The sequence below is a fragment of the Mustela nigripes genome, chromosome 12 (assembly GCF_022355385.1).
Source record: "Mustela nigripes isolate SB6536 chromosome 12, MUSNIG.SB6536, whole genome shotgun sequence".
NCBI classification, from domain to species: domain Eukaryota; kingdom Metazoa; phylum Chordata; class Mammalia; order Carnivora; family Mustelidae; genus Mustela; species Mustela nigripes.
The window spans coordinates 84,778,253-84,802,523 of NC_081568.1; the positions used below are offsets into that span (position 1 = coordinate 84,778,253).

Here is a 24,271-nt window from a genome sequence, read left to right on the forward strand (position 1 = left end):
CGTAGAGTTGCTCATAGTATGTTCTTATAATAGTTTGTATTTCTTTGGTGTTAGTTGTGATCTCTCCTCTTTCATTCATTATTTTATTTATTTGGGTCCTTTCTCTTTTCTTTTTGATAAGTCTGGCCAGGGTCCATTTAAACTTTTAAGCTTCTTTTAAAAAAATATCCCACAAAAGACAAAAGTTGAGTCAAATTTTATCAGCTGAACCTAACATACTAGTTCTACAAAGTGCTAGTTCTAAAAGGGAGCAGAAACAGGAACCCATTTTACACTATTTCCATATAAAAAACAACAGATTTCAAGGCCCATTGAGTGTTCTAGTAAGAAAGGCAGAGAATCTTCCTGCAATCCTCGGGAGACCATGAACTGAAATGTCTCTATTTCCATGCAGTCCTGAGCCTCTCCCACGGAGGAATGCAAATCTCCAGATACACTGGTGTAATTTTCCAGAAAAGTGATTCTACTTTGCAGTTTTAGGAAGCACAAATAGAGGCCGTCCTCTTTTTTAATAGCAGTATGACACTAAAACTGCCTGGACACCTCTTTGAGGAAGATGTGGGGGCAGGTGTAGCACAGCTGAGGTCCACCTGCTCCTGCCTCACTGCTGTTTGCTCTCGCCCAGGAACAAGCTGGTCAGAAAGCTGCCATGGCTTACAGATATCAGAAAGACTCCCATAAAACCTGATGTAGGGATCCACGGAATGTACATATGCCTTGGAGAATCTGTGCTGACTTGATCGGAGGCAAAAAGGAAAAGAATATCAAAGTAAAAGAAAGAGTTTGGATGCCCACAAGATTCTGAGTATCACTATGAGAAAACTCCTTAGGCTGAAGCTACTAAGATTCCTAAGATTTTCCAAAGTCAGTTCTAGACAAGGATCCACAAGCCATTCATTAATTTGTACCGTCCTTCAGAGGTTATTAAACAGATTACTTCCATCAGTAATGGTTGAAATCACTACTGTAGATACTTATACCAACTATTTCAACATATTATCAGTTGTTAAAAAAAATGTGTGATGTGATAATAATAATCCATGAGAAAAAAATCAATTGTTCCATGACTTAACAATTTTTGTTGAAACATTAAAAACCTTCACTGTATATTGGGGCGCCCGGGTGGCTCAGTGGGTTAAAGTCTCTGCTTTCGGCTCAGGTCGTGATCCCAGGGTCCTGGGATCGAGCCCTATATCAGGCTCTCTGCTCAGCAGGGAGCCTGCTTCCTCCTCCCCTCTCTCTCTGCCTGCCTCTCTGCCTACTTGTGATCTCTGTCTGTCAAATAAATAGATAAAATCTTTAAAAAATAAAATAAAAAATAAAAACCTTCACTATAGGAAATGAAAAAAAAAGCAAAAGTACTATTTATTTAATATATTATTTTTTAAAAGATTTTTTATTTATTCATTTGAAAGATCAAGCAAGAGCATGAGCTAGGGGAAGGGCAAGAGGGAGAGGGAGAAATGGATCCCCCTGCTGAGCAGGGAGCCGATGTGGGACTCAGTCTCAGGAACCTGTGATCATGACTTGAGCCGAAGGCAGACACTTTAACTGACTGAGCCATCCAAGAGCCCTAATACACTATTTTAAAACATCAAAAACATCAAGAATTAAACTGGCTTGTTTTTTTTTAATATCTGTAAAAATTTACCAAGAGCACTTCGAATTGTTTCCTCCTTCTCATGGTATAATTACAATATAGAGCAAGCATCTTTTCCGTGCTGTAGTGACCTGTCATATTCCTTTCTTCTAAGTTTGTATCAGCTTCCATCATTTCATCCATTGTGCCTTCAAAGTTGTGAAGTATCTCTCAGAATTCTCTCAATGTGAAGTTTTCTGACAGTGCTACTTCCTTGGGGACAACTTCATTCTTCTTATCACAACCACTTTCCTCATTCATGTTGGTTAAGTTTACTTTCCCCAGGTCCCCAGGTTCCTCTGGCTACACACTGAATGTCTCTTGAATGCCTACATTTCCACAAGTGGGTTTCTTTTATGATTCCATTCATGTTTCATTCAAATTTCATTTCCAGCGTTTTCACTTTTTATTTCATTATTGCACTTTCACCTTTGTCAATTTTCTCTCTTGATTTTCCATTTTTGTAAAAATATTATGTGGATTTACCATCGGGTAAGAAGGAGATGACTCAACTATCTGCTTGGCAGTCTCTGTGTAAAGTGAATGACAGATGTGTAGTGACCAATCAATAACAACTTTGAAAGAAGTGATGTGATTGGTAACAGACCATGATATAGGTCTGTTACTTATGTGGTGATTTGTGAATTGAAGGGCTGGTAGCTATTATTTCATGTCAGTACTCAAATTTCAAATCCTGTGGTAAATGGAATTTGAGCCACACTGTTCAGGGGACTGAGGTAATTTAATTAAACCACCGTAACTGAAAGTCATGCATGTAGGAACTGTGTAAAGTGAGGTTTGCCTGTTATTTAACTCATTAAGACTTTTCTACTAAGACAAAACTAATTTAGAGTACAGTAAAAATGTGCATGCATGTTTAAGGTGAAATATGAGACTTTAATGAAACTGTGCTCTTCACCTGCAAATTCCCAGATATACGAGGCACTCTCTGTTGTTAGGAGACTTTAGTGGTAAAGTCTGAGAAGCAGAGCCTTATGGATAGAATGATCCAATACATTACTTGGTCTAAGTTGGCCTAAGAAAAGAATTGATTAGTGTGGACAGGATACTTAGATGACACCATGGAATACATTAATAAGATTTACATTATTTCCTGTGAAGATGAAACAGGTATCTCCCACATAGCTTTCTAAATTTTCTAAAACTTGGAGTAGGTAGCTTTGTTCAAGTGACAATGAGTCAGGGAATTTGCGAAGGAGGAGGAAGAGATTTTTTTTTTAAAAGATTTTATTTATTTATTTGACAGAGATCACAAGTAGGCAGAGAGGCAGGCAGAGAGAGAGAGAGAGAGAGAGAGAGAGAGAGAGAGAAGCAGGCTCCCTGCCGAGCACAGAGCCCGATGTGGGGCTCCATCTCAGGACTCTGAGATCATGACCTGAGCCGAAGGCAGAAGCTTAAGCCAGTGAGCTACCCAGGGGCTCCGAGGAGGAAGAGATTTAAAAGTACAGAGTTTTAAAAGTATATGTTCATTTTTCCCTTACATTGCCAAGTTCCAAGTGCTTAGTTAGGATAAACAAGACTTTCTTCCTATTCCCTCAGAAGATTTTAAAGCTGTTTTTGACAAAAGTATAAGTATAATAAAACTAAATATTTCCAAGATAAAAACTAAATATAGTGGCACCTGAATGGCTCAGTCTGTTAAGCGTCTGGCTTCAGCTCAGGTCATGATCTCAAGGTCCTGAGATCAAGCCCCCTGTCTTGTCCTAGGGCTCCCTGCTCAGTGGGAGCCTGCTTCTCCACCAAGCATTTCTGCTGGCTTCTCTGTCTGCCTCTGTCCCTGACCCTGCTCTTGTTCTGTCTCTCAAATAAATAAAATCTATAAAAAAAAATTGAAAAATTAAATTAAAATCTAGTACACTTATGAGAAAAAAGGTAAGGAAGAATTGACATGATTCATTATGTATTTTTCTGGGGATCTACTTTAGCATTATAGGAAGAAATCTTGGAGAAGAATTGATAACATTCTCATTGCAAAACAAGTTTTAAGGCACTGGAAGAATCTGAAGGGGAAAATATTTTCTCCTGTTAGGTGAGAGATCCACAGTCTAAAGGTAAGGAAAGAAGGTAAGAGGGATATAGAAACAAAAAATTTCTAGCTGTTACTATACACCACAGCATGTTAAATATTTTTCTTATTTTATAATGTTTAATTGTGATTAAAACCCTGAGAGATAGGTATAAAAATAATGCTATGAAAAGGTCACCAGGTTTGGAAAACCCAGATTAACTGAATTCTAACCCCATTCACAGGTAATATGCCAGATATGTTAACATCTAAGAGTAAACATGAAAATGTTAGAATTTGATTTATATTCTTGGCCTAATTTGAGAGCTAACTTCCTACTCCTTAGAAGGATTTTTGCCTTCATAACGGCTCTACCAAATATTACTTGAAGTCTTCTCAGAACCCCCAGGCTCAGTGAACCCTTCTTCCTTTGTATTTCAGTAACAATTGTACATAGCTCTATTAGAGCTTCACCATGATTTTCATTTACATGGTTAGAAGCCATCAAACTGATTTCAAAATCTGCAGACAAGGCCACAAGTAACTGGTGACTGCTAACTTAACTTCTGACTGCTTTAGGTTCAGTTCACTTCTGACTGCTTTAGGTTCAGTTCACTCTTTTTTCTCTAGCATCGTAAGGGAGAAGTTTAGGCTATTGATTTGAGATCTTTCTTCTTTTCTAGTGTAGTTATTTATAGCTATAAAATCTCCCTTCAAGCACTGCTTTTGCTGCATCCCATAAGTTTTGCTATGGTGTATCTTCATTTTTAGTTATCTCAGAGTATTTTCCAATTTTTCTTGTGATTTCTTCTTTGACACATTGCTTATTATATGAGGCTGCTAGTTAAATAAGGTCCATGTATTTGTCAATTTTCCCAATTTCTTTGTTAGTGATTTTTAAATTCACTTCACTGTGGTCAAAGAACATACTTGGCATGATTTTAATCCTTTTAAATTTATTGAGATTTATTCAATTTCCTAGCATATGGTTATCTTGGTATATGTTTCAAGATAGTGCATTTAAAGAATGTTCATTCTTTAAAAAAAAACTCAAAAAACCATTTTGTTCAAGGGTCAACTGTAGTCAGGTTTTTTTTTTTTTTTTAATCAGTCTGATATCTTTTAATGAGCATTTAGACCATTTATACTTAAAGTTATTATCAACATGATGGGGTTTAAATCTATTATCTTGCTATTTGTTTTCAGTTTTCCCATCTATTCTTTGTTTCTTTTCTTCTTTTTTTAATCTTTTAGATAACCTGGATATTTTAAGAAGACTGTATGACCACTGTTGGCTATTAGCAATGCCTCTTCATTTTTTTAGTGATTATTCTACAGCAGGGGTTGACAAGCTACAGTCTATGATGAAATCTGGCCCACTGTCTGTCTTTGTAAATCAAGTTTTCTTGAAACATAGCCACGCTCCAGTTGTTCAAGTATGATATACAGTTACTTAGGAGACAGAGGCAGAGTTAGGCAGTTACAACAAAGACCATAAGGCCCACAGGCCTAAAATATTTACTATCTAAATCTTTACAGAAGAAGTTTGCTGACTACTGTTCCATGGTTTAAATTTAAGAATTAAGATCCAATAACAAAATTTAATTCCTCTGACAATTACTCACATTGTTTTCTTGATTCTTGTTGTTCTTCAAGAGTGTAATAATACAATTATGAATAAAGAAAGCAAGGGTAAGCACTCCAGTCAGCTGTGGAAACTGAAATCTTATCTCTAGGAGAAAAAGAGAGTGAAAAAAAAAAAAAAAACACAAAACATTAAACTGACAGCTAGAAAAAGAATGTTAGTAGCCAAAAGTTGAGTGCCAAAAATTAGTTGTCCCTACTTTGTCCAGGGAATAAGAATATTAAAATGTCTTCACAAAGTTCCTCAAGGCTAGTATTATACTTGAGCAAAATACTTGAAAAGGGAAAGAAAAGCAATCAAGAAATGACTACTCTGTGAGGGTACTTCACATCGGTTATTGCTGTTTGAGGTCACACAACTAGTGTGTGGCAGGCACAGCAGGATTCAAACTTAGAACTCTAAAGGTCTCCCTCTTCTAATAATTGAATTTGCCAGAAAAACACCTTTAGAAAAGGAATCAGAAAAGGGAGAATTGGTCATTTAACATTTTCAAAGGCTAATCTAAGAAGCACTGCTTACTGGGCTCTCTGCTCAGCAGGAAGCCTGCTTCTCCCTCTCCCATTCCCCCTGTTTGTGTTTCCTCTCTGGTTGCATCTCTCTCTGTAAATAAATAAGTAAGATCTTAAAAAGAAAAGAAAAGAAAAGAAAAAAAGCACTGCTTAAAAATACTCAAAATAACAAACATCTACACAGAGGGGAATGGTTAAACTATGATACAGTTGCTCTGTGGTATACAGTACATTAAGAATTACGTTCTAGAGAAAGATTTTATGCTATGGCAAATGTTTATGACTCAAATAGCATGTAGAGTATGATTTTTACATTTATTTTAAAAAGTTTGGGGGTATATATATGTATGTATGCTAAGAAAAAAGACTGGAGGGATAACCACAAAAGTTTAAATAGTGGTTATCTGGCTAGTGGGATTTATTTTAAGTTAATCACTTATCTATATTCTCTAAATTTTCTAGAATAAATTCAAAGTTAATATGAAATAAGAATAAAATAATAAATATTTCAAAAGTACTGGCAATTTCTGTCTTTGAGGTTTGCTAACACAAAAATGAAAAACTTTTTTTTTAAATTTTTTATTTTTTTATAAACATATTTTTATCCCCAGGGGTACAGGTCTGTGAATCACCAGGTTTACACACTTCACAGCACTCACCAAAGCACATACCCTCCCCAATGTCCATAATCCCACCTCCTTCTTCCAACCCCCCTCCCCCCATGAAAAACTGTTTTTTATGTAGAAGAGGACCAAGAGTTACATGAAAACAGTGCTGTATCTAGGCAAAGTGGGGGGCAAAAGTGAAGAACAACCTGTCTCTGGGGATTCCTTAGTATAGAAAATACAAACAAGAAAACAAAGTCCACTGACTTTTTGCCATAGATTTAGGAAAGGAAATAAGAATAACTAAGAATCAAGCACTGGCTCTGAAAGAAATCAGGATGTAAGAATTTTAAAATCAATACTATAGTTTTCCATAAATTTTGTTGTTCTGTTAGCTTTTATCTAAATTTTTATTTGCAAAAGCAATTCAGAGTCTATTTTCCTGGGGTGCCTGGGTGGTTCAGTCAAGTAGATGTCTGACTCCTGGTTTCGGCTCAGCTCATGATCTCAGGGTTGTGAGACTTAGCCCTGGGGTGGGCTCTGCACTAGGCATGGGACCTGCTTAAGATTCTATCTGTATCCCCCTCCCACTGCACCCACCTCCCTACCTGTGCACACACACTGTTTCTAAATAAATAAATAAAATTTTCTCAGGGAAATTCTCCCCTCTTCTGTCTATAATTTTTTAACTTTTTAACATCTGAGCAGTAAAATAAAATGTAGGGACAACTCCCACTTCTGTTTAAAAAAAATAAAAAAATTTATTTCATTTTTTAAAAGATTTTATTTATTTATTTGACAGAGAGATAGTGAGAGAGGGAACACAAGCACAGGGGAGCTCGAGAGGGAGAAGCAGGATTCCTGCTAAGTAGGAAGTCCAATGTGGGGCTCGATCCCAGGACATTGGGATCATAATCTGGGCTGAAGGCAGCTGCTTAACAAACCGGTGGGAGAAATAGACAGCAATATAATAATAGTAGAAGGCTTCAATATACCACTTTTAACAATTATAGATCACTCAGACAGAAGTACACCAGATGTACCTGTTAGACATTTACAGAACATTCCATCTAGTAACAGAATACACATTCTTCTCAAGTGCACATGGAACATCTCCAGGATACATCACAAAATATGTCTCAACAAATTTAAGAGAACTGAAATCATACTGAGCATCTTTTCCAACCATGATGGTATGAAACTAGAAATCAATTACAAAAAAACCCCAAAAAACAAAAACCAAAAAACTGGAAAAATTCACAAATATGTGGAGATTAAGTAACACGTTACTAAACAACCAATGAGCCAAAGATGGAATCAAAAGATAAATCAGGATGTTGAAATAAATGAAAATGGAAATACAACTTACCAAAACTTAAAGGATGAAGCAAAAATAGTTCTAAGAGGTCATTTTATGGTGATAAACATTCACATTAACAAACAAGAAAGATCTCAGATAAACAACCTAACTAAATGCCTGGGTGACTCAGATGGTTGAGCATCCGAATCTCAATTTTGGTTCAGGTCATGATTTCATGGTTCTGGTATTGAGCCCCAGGTCAGGCTCTGCACTCAGTGAGTCTGCTTGAGGATTCTCCCTCTTCCTCTGTCCCTTCCCTAGCTTGAGCACATGCTCGTTCACTTGCTCTCTCTAAAATACATAAATAAATCTTAAAAAAAAATCCAAACAACATTATACCTCAAGTAATAATGAGAAAAATAAAGAACAAATTAACCTAAAGTAGAAGAAAGGAAACAAAGATGAGAGCAGAAATAGAGACTAGAAAGATAATAGAAAAGATTAATAAAACTAAGTTGGCTTTTTGAAAAGATAAACAAAATAGATAAATCAGTAGCTAGATTAAATAAGAAAAAAGAGAGGACTCAGGTAAAAAAATTATCAATGAAAGAGGAGACATCACAACTGATACCATTATAAGAGATTACTATAAACACTTATACACCAATAAAGTGGACAACCTAGAAGAAACAGATACATTGCTAGAAACATACAAACTACCAAGACTGAATCATAAATGGAAAATATGAACAGACCAATTTCTAGTAAAGAAATTGAATCAGTAATAAAAATCTCCCAATAAAGAAAAGTCCAGGTAGCACTAGATGTTTTCATTGGTGATTTCTAGCAAACATTTGAAGGTGAATTAATAATAATCCTTTTAAAACTCTTCCAAAAAACAAAAGAGGAGGGAATACTTCCAAACTCACTTTATGAGACGAATATTACCTTGATCTTAAATTCAGACAAGGACACTATAAAAAAAAGTATTAAATTCAGAGAAGGACACTACAAAAAAGAAATATATAGGCCAATATCCCTAATGAGCATAAACGCAAAAATCCTCAACAAAACATTAGCAAACTTAATTCTAGACCATGATTAAGTGGGATTTATTGCAGGGATGCAAGGATAGTCCAACATCCACAAATCAATCAATGTGATACACCACATTAATAAAGCAAGGGAATGGATGTAGAAAAAGCATTTCACAAACTTCAACATCCATTTTTGATAAAAACTCTCAAAAAACTGGGTATGGAGGGAATGTATATCAACATAATAAACCTCAAACTCAACAGTGAAAAGCTGAAAGCTTTTCCTCCAAGATCTGAAATGAGACAGGATGCCCACTCACCAGTGTTGTTTCTAACTTGTCAAATTAGAATGAGTAAATATCCAGCTTTTTCCAATTAACCAATAAAAACTTTTTGAGTAACTTTCTTAAAAACCTGAGATTCTTTTCAACAGTTTCAGTGAGATATAATTCATATGTACTTCATCCATTTAAAGTATACGACCATTTTGGAAAGCTATTTGGAAATATCAACCAAAGCAGAATATACACATACATACCCTTTGACCTTGCAAATCCATTCTGAGGTTTATACTCAAGAGAAAGGTGTCATATTTTTACCTTAAGATATGTGTAAGAATAGAGTACAATAATAAACATAATACTAAACAACTAGAGACAAATGCTCCTGGACAATAAAAGAAACAAAGTATGGGTATAGTTACACAATGAAATACCAATGAGAATGAACTATAAACAGATACAACTACATGGATCAATGTCACAATTTAATGTTGATTGGAAGAAGCCAGATACTAAAGAATGCATGTTCTATATTTCTCTTACATGACTTAAAAACAAAACAAAACACAGACAAAACCAACCTTTGGGGTTAGAAGTTAGAACAGTGGTTAACTTTGCAGAGAGATAGCAGGTGGTAGGCATAATGACAGGGACTTCTGGAGTGCTAGTTTTTGGTCTGTTCTGAGTATCTGGTACATTGTTTGTGAAAAATAATCAAACTATATACTTAAGAGTTGTGCACTTTTATATAAGTATGCTATGTCTCAATAAAAAGTTCAAAAGCAAAAATGAAAAATGGTAGAGCCTACATGTAAAAAAATATGAAAACAGAAATTCCATTATAATTGCAGGCATTTCAAGTATCAGTGAGTGCATGGTAGAACGTAGTCTGCTCTTAATGGAAAGTTAATAAAACTATGAAAGCATATATGGTTAAAAATTATTTTTTCTGGTTGTAGATGAACACAATGCTGCTAACAAATGGCAAATCACAGCATAATCCTTGCAGATCTGTCTGAAGTCTTTCTGAAATCAGTTTCAAAGCATTTAAGTTTTTCATTTTAAAAATATAGTCCTAGATGTGTACTAATTGTTAAAAGTTAAAAGTATTACAGGGCTTCCAACAAAAACCAGCATTCTCTTGCTTCATACCTCCCAACCTCTCTCGCTTCACACCTCCCAAACCTGAAGCCTGTTTCCCTGAGGTAATTATACCTCTTATAACTATTCAGCAGACTTCAAATTTATAATCTTATATTTAATATACTTATATTCCTTTTCCTTTATTTTTAAAATTTTAGACATAATCCATTGATTTTCCACCAGAAGACTTTAGTCCTACCACCACTCACATCCCTTATCCCCCTAATATCTTAATTCTTTTTTTTTTTTTAAAGATTTTATTTATTTATTTGACAGACAGAGATCACAAGCAGGTAGAGAGGCAGGCAGAGAGAGAGAGAGGAGGAAGCAGGCTCCCCGCTGAGCAGAGAGCCCGATGTGGGACTCGATCCCAGGACCCTGAGATCATGACCTGAGCCAAAGGCAGAGGCTTAACCCTCTGAGCTACCCAGGCGCCCCTTAATATCTTAATTCTAACTTTGATTTTGTAAAAATCAGTATTCAGTGTTTTAATTTTGATGATTATTCTATATTATTTACAGTTAAGCCATGATATGTATTATCATTATATTTTCTTATATAAAAATGTTTTTGTTGTCCTGTTTTTATGGAGATTTATGGAGATTTGGAGGTATTTCCTTTTCCCTTGCCTGTCTACTTAACACTAATTTTTTCCCCAAACTCTACCAAAGAATGGTAAAGCTCCATTCTATACAACACATCAAATAATCTTTTCCATTTCCTTTTCCTTTTGGAAAAAATGCTTAATGGGGCCCTCTGTCTGCTGCTATAATCCAAGTGGATTTTAAAATTTTAGACATAAAATTAATTAAAATTTTAGACATAATCCATTGAAGTAGCTGCACAGCTACTTCCTAGGATTTTGTCATTCACTGCTTTTTGGTGGAACACATTTTGCGGGGTTTTTTTGCTGTTGTGTGTATGTGTGTTTCTCTGTGTGTGTGTGTGTGTGTATGTGTGGAAAAAGAGAGCATAGAAATATGCTGAAAATATCTATTGTACTACACTTGATTCAGGATTTTAAGTTAAAATAACTTATCCTGAGACCTTCATGACACTTCTCTCTTCTAGTTTTAGGAGTTGTTAAGAAGTCTGAGACTATTGTGACTCCAGACCTTTTGTGTAAACCTGTTCTTCGTCCCTAGAAGCTTTCAGGGTCTTCTCTTTATTCATGGTGTTCTGAAATCTTATGATGATATGCTTCGGTGTGGGTTTTATTCACAGTGCTGGGTACTGTGGGACCTGTACTTCTAGAAATCCATGTTCTTTGATTAGCAGGAAACTTCTTAAATTATTTCTTTGACAATCCCCCACCCCCTTCATTTTCTCTCTGTTCCTTGGAACTACTTTTAGTTATTAGGCTACCTGGATTAACGCTTTAATTTTCGTATTTTTTCTCTCCTTCCTTCCCTCCCTCCCCCGCTCCCTATTTTCTTCCATCCATCCAGGATTCCTAAACCACTTTTTGGGAAGTGGGCTTTATCTTCCAAATTTTCTTTGCATTCTTAACTTCTATTATATTTTTGGTTTCTAAGACCAACCTCCCTCCTTCCTTCCTTCCTTGGCACCCAAATACTGTTGCATGGATGTATTACTTTCTTTTGTCACCTTGAGATGGTAATTTTTTGCAAGTTTTCTTATCCTTATTCCCTCTTATTCTCTTTTCCTTTCAAGGTCACCCCACCCCCAACTAAGTTTTGTTTTCATGTAAGAGGCTTTCCACAAACATCTAGTGATCTTTGCCTATTTTTTTTATATTGCAAAGTGAAGCACACAAAAATGTATACTTAGTAAACACCTAAGTGGTCTGATACAACCAAGGTACTTGCTATTTCTTTGGTAGAACCCAAATTGCTCAAGACTTTATGTCTTTCCTCTTGGACTTGTCAGTTTCTCCAGAGGAGAACCCTCTGTTATCCTATGCTGTCAGCATTCTGGGAGCCAAAGAGTAAAGAAAAGAGAATTGGAGGGGTACAGGGAGAGAGGAGAGTCTTACCACTCAATATAACACTTTCACTTAGTCCCTGTTTTCAGACTAAAGCCTTTATCCTACCCTTTGTTGTGTGTGGAGAACCTCAGTCCTGAGGCGAACCATTTCAGTTTTTTCCATCTCTTGCTAAGTTGAGGAGGAAAAGGGATTTATAATCTAACTATCTATTCCTTATGTAAACTTTCAAAGAATACTACCCTTTTTAAGCTCTTTTCCTTACTCTTACTTTCAGAATGACCCAAATGCCTCCAAATACTGAGGGTTTCGATGTATAGCTGAAAATGGTTTCCTCTGTGATAGAGTCGCTCTCTGCAGGTACTTAAATTTCAGCTCTGTCTGCTTTGCTGTCAGTCTAACCATCTACCAGTTTTCTAGTATCTAACAATCTATTGCTGTCTCTTGCCTGCTACTGTCTCTGCTATAGTTTCATTGTGTCTTTGTTTACATTTCTTGCTTTCTTTTTTAAAGATTTATTTATTTATTTGACACAGAGAGACCCAGTGAGAGAGGGAACAGGGGAAGTAGGGGGAGTGGGAGAGGGAGAAGCAGGTTTCCTACTGAGCAGGGAGCCTGATGCAGGGCTCCATCCCAGGACTCTGGGATCATGACCTGAGCCGAAGGAAGATGCTTAATGACTAAGCCACCCAGGTGCCCATTTTTACATTTATTTCTTAACTATTGTTTTAATGAGATTCAGGAGGGAGTAGGGATAAACACCTTTATTCATTCAACATTGGTTATACACTACTTGCAATGCCCTCGGAATTATTATAGGCCTTGGGGATATAACAGTAACAGAGAAGTACAGAAAACAAAAACAAAGAACATCCCTTTTCTCAGGAGCTAGCATTCTTATTAAGGACAACAGATACACAAGTTTAAAAAAATACAGGTATTCCTTACCAACTGAACTTTCATTCTCTGAATTTAAGAAACAAATGGATTAAGAAATTTTTTAGAAAGTCCTTTGTTATCTTAACTTCTGCTACTTTCTATCTGAAACTCAGGAACCAAGTAGATTAGAATAATAGATATCCCTTAATATTTTAATTCATTATTAGAATTAGGAACTTAATACATTTAGATAACCAGGGATACCTACATATAAGATTTGGTAGTGATGAGAGCACTAAAGAAAAATAAGCCACAAGAACTGGGAGTGGGCAGGAAGCCCAGGAAGGCCTCTCTAATGATGATAACCACGTGGCTTCCTAAAAAAAAGACAAGGTCATTTCATATGCAGGTAAAAGTTAGTGCAAGGATTCTAAGCTAGGAGTATGCTGTGGAACAGCAGGGAAACACTGTGGCTGGAGTGGACTGAAAAAGTAGAAAGGTAATAGGGAATGATGGCAGACAGGAAGCCAGGAGTCAGATCACGTAATATTTGTGGACTATGACAGAAGCTTGCTTGCTTCTTTTTTTTTTTTTTTTAAAGATTTTTATTTATTTTTTGAGAGAGAAAGAACGAGCATGAGCAAGGGGGAGTAGCAGGCAGAAGGAGAAGCTGACTCCCGGCTCAGCAGGGAGCCCAACACTGGGCTCATGCAAGGACTCTGAGATCAGAGTCCTGAGCCAAAGGCAGAGGCTTAGCCAACTGAGCCACCCAGGTACCCAGATGCTTGTTTTATTCTGAATGAGATGAATGAAATGGGAAACCAGGCTTTTGAAGGTTGTGTTTTAAAAACCTCACTCTGGGGTGTGCTTGGGTGGCTCAGTGGGTTAAGCTTCTGCCTTTGGCTCGGGTCATGATCTCAGGGTCCTGGAATCGAGTCCCACATCGGGCTCTTTGCTCAGCAGGGAGCCTGCTTCTCCCTCTCTCTCTGTCTGCCTCTCTGCCTACTTGTGATCTCTCTCTGTCAAATAAATAAATAATAATAAAAAAATCTTTAAAAACCTCACTCTGGCTTCTAGGTATAGAACAGACTACGGAAGGGGAGGCAGACTGGAAAAGGGGAGATTAGCTAAGAGACTACTATAATCACTCAGGTGAGAGATTAGCAGCTTGACTAATTCTTTCTGGTGCAAATGGTAAAAAGAATCTGACTAGATTCTCAATTTACTTTTGAAAGTTCATGCTTTGCAGATATGGAAGGTGGGGAAAAAAACCCAATCAAGTATGATTCTAAAGTCTGGGGCCTGAGCAAGCAGAAAATTGGAGCTACCACTTTTTGAGACAGAGAAACCTGGGAGAAGAGCAGATAAAGCAGTTTGGTGGGATGGGGAAACAAATATTTGGTTTTCATAAATACAAGTTTGAAATACCTAGTGGATGTCCAAGTGGAGATGTAGAAGGGGCAAGGAGATATATAAGGGTGGATGATAGTGGAAAGATCTGGCCTAGAGATTTAAAATTGGGACTGGTAACCATACAGACAATATATAAAGCTAGGTGACTACAAGATATTACTTAGGGAATAAAGGTAGAAAAAAAAGATGTTTGAATAAAACCCTGGATAACTCCATAACTAACTGGTCAGGAATGTGAGAAAGGAGTCATGCAGAAGAATCAAGAGAAAACGGGGTTTTAGAAGTTCAGAAAATATGTCAAGATGGAAAGAGTGACCAAATGTTATCCTGCTGCTGATAAGCTGAGCAGGAAGAGATGTGAGAACTGGACTTGGCTAAGATGGAGTTACTGGATACAGTGGAGTGACTGGGGCAAAAGCCTAGCAAACATGAGTTTAAGGCAAAATGGAAGGAGAAGTAGAGTGAGAACAGACAACTCTTTCAAAGAGTATTTCTTTAAAGGGAAGTAACAGCAAGAGGGGAATGTGAAATTATCTGAGTTTTTGTTTTTAGACTGAGAGAAATATTTTTATCTGGTAGAAATGGAGTAAATAAAGATTTAGTCAGAACTACAAGTTTATGTGAATTTTTCATCAGGATAGTAAAGACTTACACCCTCCAAAGTTCTTGGCTTCTTAATTAGCCTTTACTGAAAAAGATTTATGACATATTTTGATTCCTAAAAAATTCTTCACTTATAATAATGTAACTAATTTCAGAACCATAAATATAAACATAAGACTCCTTAATCCTCATGATTCTCCCTTTGTATCATTTAGAAATGAAATAAAGTAAAATAAATGGCTTAATATGTATTTAAATGTTTTCTTTTGCATCTTCTAAATATTTAAACTCTTTTTTTTTTTTTCATATTTCTCTCATGACCTATTATTAGCAGAAACGTTTATCACTAAGACTCTTAATATAAATCAGTATGGACCTAATTTTAGAAAAAACATCCCAGTCTATTTTTATCAATGAATGGAAACACTAGCCTTAAGTGGTCATTTTCATTCATATCCAATTTTAAATACAATATGGAAGAGAAGGATGCCTTTCAGTCTCTAGTATTTCCTTTATCCTGAATTTACACTGACTTTTTAGTCTTTATGGGCTTCTTACAGAAATTAAAAAAAAAAAAAAATCAAAGCTAATGCACCCAGATGATCTATGTAAACATAGTAACAACTTTCAACAAACAACTCAATATACTCAGAAAACCCAGGCATGTTGTAACAAAAGCAACAGAAGGAATGGTAGACAATTGTAATTGCTTCAGAGAGTTGACAGTTGTAATTGCTCAGAATAATACCAGATACTAAATAGACTTGAATTCTAGACTACCTGAATTAACAGGTGAAGAATGGAAAGAAAGTTGTCTATCTAAACAAATAAGAGAATTTTGTACTGCTTTCTCTTTACGAGTTTTCAGGATACTAGTATAATATTCACTTCCAATTTCTAATGTCTTCTCACTTAGCATCGTCCATTCATTGCTTCACGGTGCCTTTATCATACCCCCAATCCACTAAATTTGGGTAAAACTTAAGATAATTGCCAAGTATAACCATGAGAGAAAAAAGGAGGGAGGGAACACTTACTAACCACCATCTTAATTAAAAGCAATTTAAAAAAACATAAGGGAACAATGACATTAATGAATAGTATCATCCACATATGTTAATCAGTGACAAGCTTCTGAAATTCTAGGGGTATGCTTCTCCAGAAAAGTCTAGGAAATGAGTCTAGGAAATGCAACCTTTAATTGCATTATAACTTCAATGAACTTCAATTCTCAAGCAGAAATGACAAAGGGCCCTAGTTACTCCTGAGAGAAAAGTGGAATAATTTCAACTGCATTCCCGTTTTTAGCTTAATAGGATTGATAAGAAGTGCTCATCCAAAAAATGCCATTATTTGTTTTATAATAGCAATACTTAATAATAGTTAACTAACAAGTCACATTTTTGTAATTTATTGATTATTTGGCCAAAACAGCTTACCTGGTACAAAATACTCTGTTTGCATAAGCCAGTGAAATTCCAAATGAAATCCCAAGTGTATGGCCTTAAACGTGACAAGGAAAATCAAATAAAGAACGGACACTGTGCCTGTGAGACAAAATTCAGAAACCATTTATCATCTTTGTGTATTTTACAGATTATTTTAAAGTTAAGCTTTGTTTCTAAATTTCAGCGAAGTGTGGAAAATTATTATTCTCATTGATCATTCCCACTAAAACCCAGGTGGGATCTAAAGAATAGAAAGAAGCTACATGAGTTTTCAGAAAGCAAAACACTATGTAGTAGGCCTAAGAACTAAATGAAGGTAGCTCAGATACTGAAGAACGTAAAACTGTTTAATTTATTTAAGAGCTGAGTTAAGTGGAGGATACATGCAAAAAAAAATCCATTACAAAATCGTAAGATTACACAGGAGGAGAAAAGCAACATGAAACTGACCCTTATTCTTTGTATTGCAAATATTAGAGATGGTCAAAATGCTGGAAAAGTCTGTCACAGCACTTACTATAAGATGGTAAGAAAGTAAAGAAAGAAAAGTAAGAAAGAAGAGAAAGAAAAGATGTGGCTCATAAGACTATTTGAGAAAGGTGATAAGCCAAATAATCCATGAATAATGTGAACTAGTACCTAGAGAAGGGTTTGACTGGATAGTACTACCTGCTAGATGATAAGATTACAGATTCCATTCATAGCTATTCATACACAGGGTGAAGTGGGTATTCAGAATTTTTAGTAATCTAGAAGTTAGAAAGTTTTCCTCTTAAGGAATTAAGTCCAGTCATTATGGAGTAGAGTCAGGAGATTCTAGTGGGTTTCTTTCTATAGGAATTACATATTAATTTCTGTAAAGAGGCTATAGTTTTAAAACAAAGGGAAAGTACCAAAAAAAAAAAAAAGACAAAAGCAAAATATTCTTAAGGAGGTAGAAAATAATCAACCTGGTTACAAGTCTAGTGATTGTTTTAGCAAATACTTTTCCCAGTTTATATGCTAATGTTAAAAGATCTGTTCCATAGGAAAGTCGGCAAGCAAATCAAGAAACCACAAATAAGCTATATAAGCTCTACTATGGGTTTGCAGAGTAGTTGACAAAGAAACGATAAAAAAAAAGAGGCCAAAGCTTATATCCCAATTCTTGATTTTCTGTGTATGTCTGTGGCAGTCTTGCAGAGAACCCTATTGTGAGGCAGAGAGGTATAAAGAAACTTACCTCCTCCTTTGGTTTTCTGAAAACCCCAAAAGCTAACTCCTTGATGTGATGAATAATCTAATTATTTTATACTCTACACTGCCTACCAGGAGATCAGAACTATAGGGAGGAGGTGAAACCCTATGGATTATTTGGGGTTATCAATTTTTTATGACTATTATCCTTATAACCAGATCTAAGTTTTCATTGGGGATTCCTTTTGTCATCTTAAAGTTCAGTATTGCAAATGAAGATGGGATAAAAAACATTTCTTTAATGATGCAGAAATTTGTGAAATTTCTTCAGTGATTTCGGAAATTTCTGAAAAACTGGACTCATGGTAAGAAGTCTGTACTTTTAAGGAGGAAACAGTGTTCTTGTAAAGAAAAAGCAATGAGGAGGACAGTAAAAGCAGAATAAACCTCATTAGGGTGAGTTAGAGAACGATATCCCAGGTTGAAAGCTAGGTGATAATTCTGTGCTATACTCTTAAGTAGAAACTGTAGGAAAAAATATTCTGGTAAATTCTTAAGTTTCCAATCCTTAGTATTGAGATTCCCTGTATTATCCAGTTTGGATCTCTCCTCCTGAAATCTTAATCTGTTTCCTCTAGTTGTACCCACCAAGGAAATGAACAGTGGTTCAGTCACCCTAGAATGGGACAACTAATAATTCATTTTCTAAAAAAAAGAACCTGGGCTTGAAATGGTCATCTACATTTTTCTCTGTGTCAAACTCCAAAAAAAACCCACAAAGCAGGGTAACATATAAGTGAACAAATTAAACATAGGTGAATAGGCCTGGTAGGTAACTCTCCCCAGCCAGATCATACTTCCACAGAATCCAGTGTGAACTCTATTACACAGAAGCTCCATAACACAGTGTCTCAGCTTACCTAGGATATTAAATTTTGAAAAAAATGAAGGAGATTTGAAATTGAGCAGTGGCAGGAGGAGTCCTATGAGGTAAAAGGGCACTGTCTTGGACTTATTCCACCACTTTTCAAACTGTTCGAGTCCTGTGTCATTGGCATAGAAAATCATAGAGCCATTGTTGGGATGGTCGCCACTCCCAGCACTTGGACAAATCACTGCAACAGAAAAGCATCAGGTTAGAGAAGACCACAAAGAATACAAAATGGCTACCCCAGAGACTGACACTTGCTCTACCAACCTCAACTTGTATCATGAATAAGTTTCTGCTTTCTGGAAAAAAAAATAGAGGTTTATATTTGAACACATTAGGAAACTTTTACTTACAAATAATTAAAGGTGGGAGAATCTTAGAAAATTCTGAGGTATATCCTTAATTTCTATAAGAAGCTACAAAATTATCCTACCAACTATCTTTTGGTTCCATTGCCAGAGAGAAAATACTGAACTGAACGGTATTTCATCTTATTTATACAATAATGTAAGAAATATTCAGGGTGACTGTTTACTACCTTTGTGCTAATAACCCACACAAAGTCCAAAGAACAAGTCTGTTTCCTTCTTTCTTTTTAGAGGGGGGAGGGGCAAAAGGAGAGAAGGAAAAAGACAATCTCAAGCAGGTTCCATAACCAGTGCAGAGTCCAACATGGGACTCAATCTCACAACCCCGAGACTATGACCTGAGTCAAAGTCAACAGTCAGATGCACAACTGACTGAGACACCCACCCGCCTCAGAACAGATTTCCTTAACAATAAACAAAATCTATGGGTTTGGAATAAAAAGTGGACATCATTGAAACAGATGACATGTTAGTGCCAAAACCTAACTTGCTTATAGCTTACGAGTCTTGAATTCCAGCAATATGGAATAATTCTCGTCTGAGTTTATCACATTTTATAACAGCCTAATAGCTTAGATGATAGCCAGAGAACTGCTGAGTAAAATACATTTTTCCTAACGCTGATCTTGGAGTGGCTGGCAATTTCTTCTGTTAGGAGAGATGATAAAAATCATTCTATGTTTCTAATTTCACAATACTACTTTCCTTAATAATCAGCACCTTAAAAACAACTCTTAATGCTGGTGGAAAATACTCCTAATAAGTAACAAGCATTCTCATCATTAGCTAAAGAGAAAATGATATATTCATTTTAAGTTCTGTTTTTAATTTTATTCTCTACCCATTATATATTTGGCATGCCACAAAGGCAAACACTTACTTTTCTTGCTTAGTCTGCTTTTTAACATGTTTTTTTTTTTCTATGTCTGTACAGAAGTAAATTAACTTGAATTTTTTTGTGTGCTAGTAATTACAGTGGAAAACAGCACAGGCTATGGAACTAAACTGACTAAATAATGAATCTTGACTCTCTCACTTAGTAGTTGTGTAACTTTGGGTAAGTCATTAACTTCTCTGTGCTTTGGTTTTTCCATCTAGGGAGTGAAGTTAACATAATCTACCTAGCAGTGCTATAAAACTAGAAGTGCTATAAAACCATAAAATACTTAGAAGTGCTATAAAACATTTAGGATAATGCCTACACACAGTAAGTATCCAATAAAGGTTAATTATAATTTTACATTAACTGAAATGGATTGTTTCATAGTATTTAACACATCATTCAAAGAGAAGAACGCAAAGTAAACTGACTTTGCTGATGGTACTCTCCAAATCATCAGTGTAATCAGGAAACTTATGAACATATTTTAAAGTTAAACCAAAATATGTTAGTGTTTAAGTATTCAAAAGTGTGTGTGTGTGTGTGTGTGTGTGTATCTGTCTGTCTGTCTACAGAAATGCTGGTACTGCACCCACTCATTTGCTAGTGTTAATAAAACACAGGTTAATGAGTTTAATTAAGGAACAAAGACACTGAACAGTAAACACTGAAACATTTGCTTTAAGAGAGGAGAGACTTCCATCCGTTCATTATATCTTCAGAGCCTAGAATAGTTCCTGACACATAATAAGCTTAATAAATATATGTTGAGGGGCGCCTGGGTGGCAGAGCTGGTTGAGCTGTTGATTCCTGGTTTTGGAGTACATCATGTTCTCAGGGTGGTGGGATGGAGCCCCTCATCGGGCTCATGCTAAATATAGAGACTGCTTAAGACTCTCTGCCCTTCTCCCTGGCAGTCTGCTCTCTCTCTCTCAAATATATAATTACATTTAAAAAAATATATATATATAGAATGAATTTTCTTCTCATTGATCAATGTGTTCCTCCATCGGAATGATATCAATTTAGTATCTCTGAAATCTAAATATATAAATCTAACATAAAGATACATTAGAAATCATAATAAAGCTAAATTAGCATTTCTGAAATCTAATACTCTGAAATCTAAATCATTACTACATAAAGTTTTGGGTGATGTTAAAGATTAACAGTAAAACTGTTAAGAAGGTTACATTAGGGGGCGCCTGGGTAGCTCAGTGGGTTAAAGCCTCTGCCTTCGGCTCAGGTCATGATCTCAGGGTTCTGGGATCGAGCCCCGCGTTGGGCTCTCTGCTCAGCAGGGAGCCTTCCTCCTCCTTTCTCTCTCTGCCTGCCTCTCTGCCTACTTGTGATCTCTGTCTGTCAAATAAATAAGTAAATAAAATATTTTAAAAAAAAGAAGGTTATATTAGCTTTTACTTTTTTTTTTTTTTAAGGTTTTATCTATTTATTTGAGAAAGAGAAAACAGGTGAGAGGGAGAGGCAAAGGGAGAAGCAGATGCCCCACTGAGCAGGGAGACCTACTTGGGGCTCTATCACAGGACCCTCAAATCATGACCCAAGCCAAAGGCAGATGCTTAACTGACTGAGCCACCCAGTGGCTTTTACATTAGCTTTTAACATTCACTTTCCTCATGACTGCCACAGTAGATAAATCCATAAGGCACAAAGATTTATTTTTAAAAAATTAATTAAAGAAAACCTTTCTAAGAAATTAAGATTTTTTTTTTTTAAGTCATGCCTTCAGTTTATTTGTCTGTATTTACTAACTTTTGTTCATTATTAGGAAATTATTTTCCAGGATACAGACTTGTGTATCTTAAGCATTAGTAAATAATACAGCAAATGTCTAAAAAAAGTTAACAACCTGAGAACTATGCTTCTAGACTTCCAAAACAATTAGCAAAGATACAAGCTCTTAAAAATATGTATTGACTATTTATAGGCAAACATGGATTCTATAGATGTGAGCTACCATTGTGAACTGCACAATACAAACTCAATCTTGTTTAGCTCACATTAATACAACCTTTCATGGAGTTTCTTTTTTTGAAACACATTGGTTGCCATCAATTTAATACTGGCTCAGTTAATATAATGGTAATGATGTTGCACTAATTCTTTACCTAATATAAAGCAATATGTTCCACCTTAAATTCCTTCTGAAGCAAAGCGGAAAATAAAAAAACAAGCTAAACTTTAAATTTCAAACTACTTACCAGGGTTGCTATCATTGGTACTCAGTACAGCATCCGTGTCATTGATGTGATGAATAAAATCTAAAAATTACAGAAAAAACACAGTTTAATATCAAATGAAAGATGCTAAATCAATCACCCCCTAAAATCTTTGATCTACAAAAATCGTTTAGATCTACTGTGTGGTAATATTACGTAGAACACTGAACCAAGTCTGCTTCATTATTAACCAGCTTAACTACTCTCAGCTTTCTTCTCTACTTACAGGAATGTCATGGGCTTCAGTTCCCACTACGAAAAATTTTTACACAATTGCAGATTAAAAAAAGAAAAAAGATCTACTTACACAGCAGAATTTAGTTAAAGCCCTGGAATCAAGATAAAGTATACAGTATTCTACTCATACTAGTTGATATAAGTATAGTTACTTATATAAAGTTCTGAAGTACTTATATAAAGTTCTGAAGCCTGCAGAAGGTGAAAACCAACACTTAAAACAGCAAAACTTATTTGGTGAATCACGTAAAGCTTTCATAAAATATTATATATGTTTTAATAGACTGAGGATTATGTAATAATTATTGCTCACATGTACCACTAAGTTATACTAAAGGAAGTAGCAAAGTATAAAGCATATGCGGAATGGGAGAAAATATGTTCAAGTGACATATCTGATAATGGGTTAGTATCCAAAATCTATAAAGAACTCATCAAATTGGGGCACCTGGGTGGCTCAGTGGGTTAAAGCCTCTGCCTTCGGCTCAAGTCATGGTCCCAGGGTCCTGGGATCGAGCCCTGCATCAGGCTCTCTGCTCGGCAGGGAGCCTGCTTCCCTTCCTCCCTCTCTGCCTGCTTCTCTGCCTACTTGTGATCTCTGTCAAATAAATAAATAAAATCTTAAAAAAAAAAAAAAAGAACTCATCGAACTCAATACCTAAAAAACAAATAATCCAATCAAGAAATGGGCACAAGACATGAACAGACATTTTTTTCAAAGAAGACATCCAGATGGATAATAGATACATGAAAAGATGTTCCACATAACTCATCATCTGGGAAATACAAATCAAAACCACAATGGGATACCACCTTACACTGGTCAGAATGGCTAAAATTACTAACACAGGAAACAAGAGATATTGGCCAGGATGTGGAGAAAGGGAAAACCTTTTATACTGTTGGTGGGAATACAAAGTGGTGCAGCCATTCTTAACAGTATGGAGGTTCCTCAAAAAGTTAAAAATAGGGACACCCGGGTGTCTCAGTCTGTTAAGCGGCTGCCTTCAACTCGGGTCATGATCCCAGGGTCCTGGGATCGAGCCCCACATTGGGCTCCCTGCTCAGCAGACAGCCTGCTTCTCCCTCTCCCTCTGCCTGCTGCTCTGCCTACTTGTGCGCTCTCTCTCTCCCTCTTTGTCAAATGAATAAATAAAATCTTAAAAAAAAAAAAAGTTAAAAATAAGACTACCCTATGACCTAGCAAATGAATTATTAGGTATTTACCCAAAGGATACAAAAATACAAATTCTAAGGGGTACATGCACCCTAATGTTTACAGTAGCATTATCAACAATAGACAAATTATGGAATAGCCCAAATGTCCATTAACTGATTAACGGATAAAGAAGATGTGGTGAATACATATGTATGTGTGTGTGTGTGTGTGTGTGTGTGTGTGTGTGTTTGTATACATATTACCGGAATATTACTCAGCCATTAGAAAGAATGAAATCTTCCCATTTGCAATGATGAGGATGGAGGCAGACTGTATTACGCTAAGCAAATTAAGTTAGTCAGAGAAAGACAAATACCATATAATTTCATTCATATGTGGAATTAAAAAACAAAACAGATGAACAAGGGGGAAGGAAAAAAAGAGGGAAGCACTGTTAAGAGGCTCTTAACAACTGAGGGTTGATGGAGGGAGGTGGATGGGGGTGGGCTAAATGGGGGATGGGTATTAAGGAGGGCACTTGTTATAATGATCACTGGGTGTTACATCTAAGTGAGGAATCACTAAATTCTAACCTGAAATCAATATTACACTATATGTTGACTAGAATTTAAATAAAATTTTGAAAAGAAAAACAAAGTATCTGACTGCTTGACATCTCAAAAAAAAAAACCATATGCAGATATCTAAGCATTCAAATCACTCTATAGTTAATGAGAGAATGGATTAAGAATGTGTTTTCTTGTTAGACTGAAGTTACTCTATTCTTTTTTTTTTTTTTTTAAGATTTTA

The 24,271-nt window shown here is 35.9% G+C and overlaps 1 protein-coding gene across 4 annotated transcripts in view; it reads right to left on the reverse strand.

Annotated features, from left to right (window-relative positions):
• SLC38A9 (solute carrier family 38 member 9) overlaps nucleotides 1-24,271 on the reverse strand; it is an 87,557-nt gene that overhangs the window by 19,487 nt on the left and 43,799 nt on the right. For all 4 annotated transcript variants that reach the window (XM_059417879.1, XM_059417876.1, XM_059417878.1 and 1 more), the window contains 4 exons: nucleotides 22,048-22,107; nucleotides 18,570-18,764; nucleotides 16,465-16,572; nucleotides 5,291-5,397 (listed from right to left, as the gene is read on the reverse strand). In XM_059417879.1, the coding sequence (XP_059273862.1) occupies nucleotides 5,291-5,397; nucleotides 16,465-16,572; nucleotides 18,570-18,764; nucleotides 22,048-22,107 (470 nt within the window). The remainder of the gene's footprint in view (nucleotides 1-5,290; nucleotides 5,398-16,464; nucleotides 16,573-18,569; nucleotides 18,765-22,047; nucleotides 22,108-24,271) is intronic.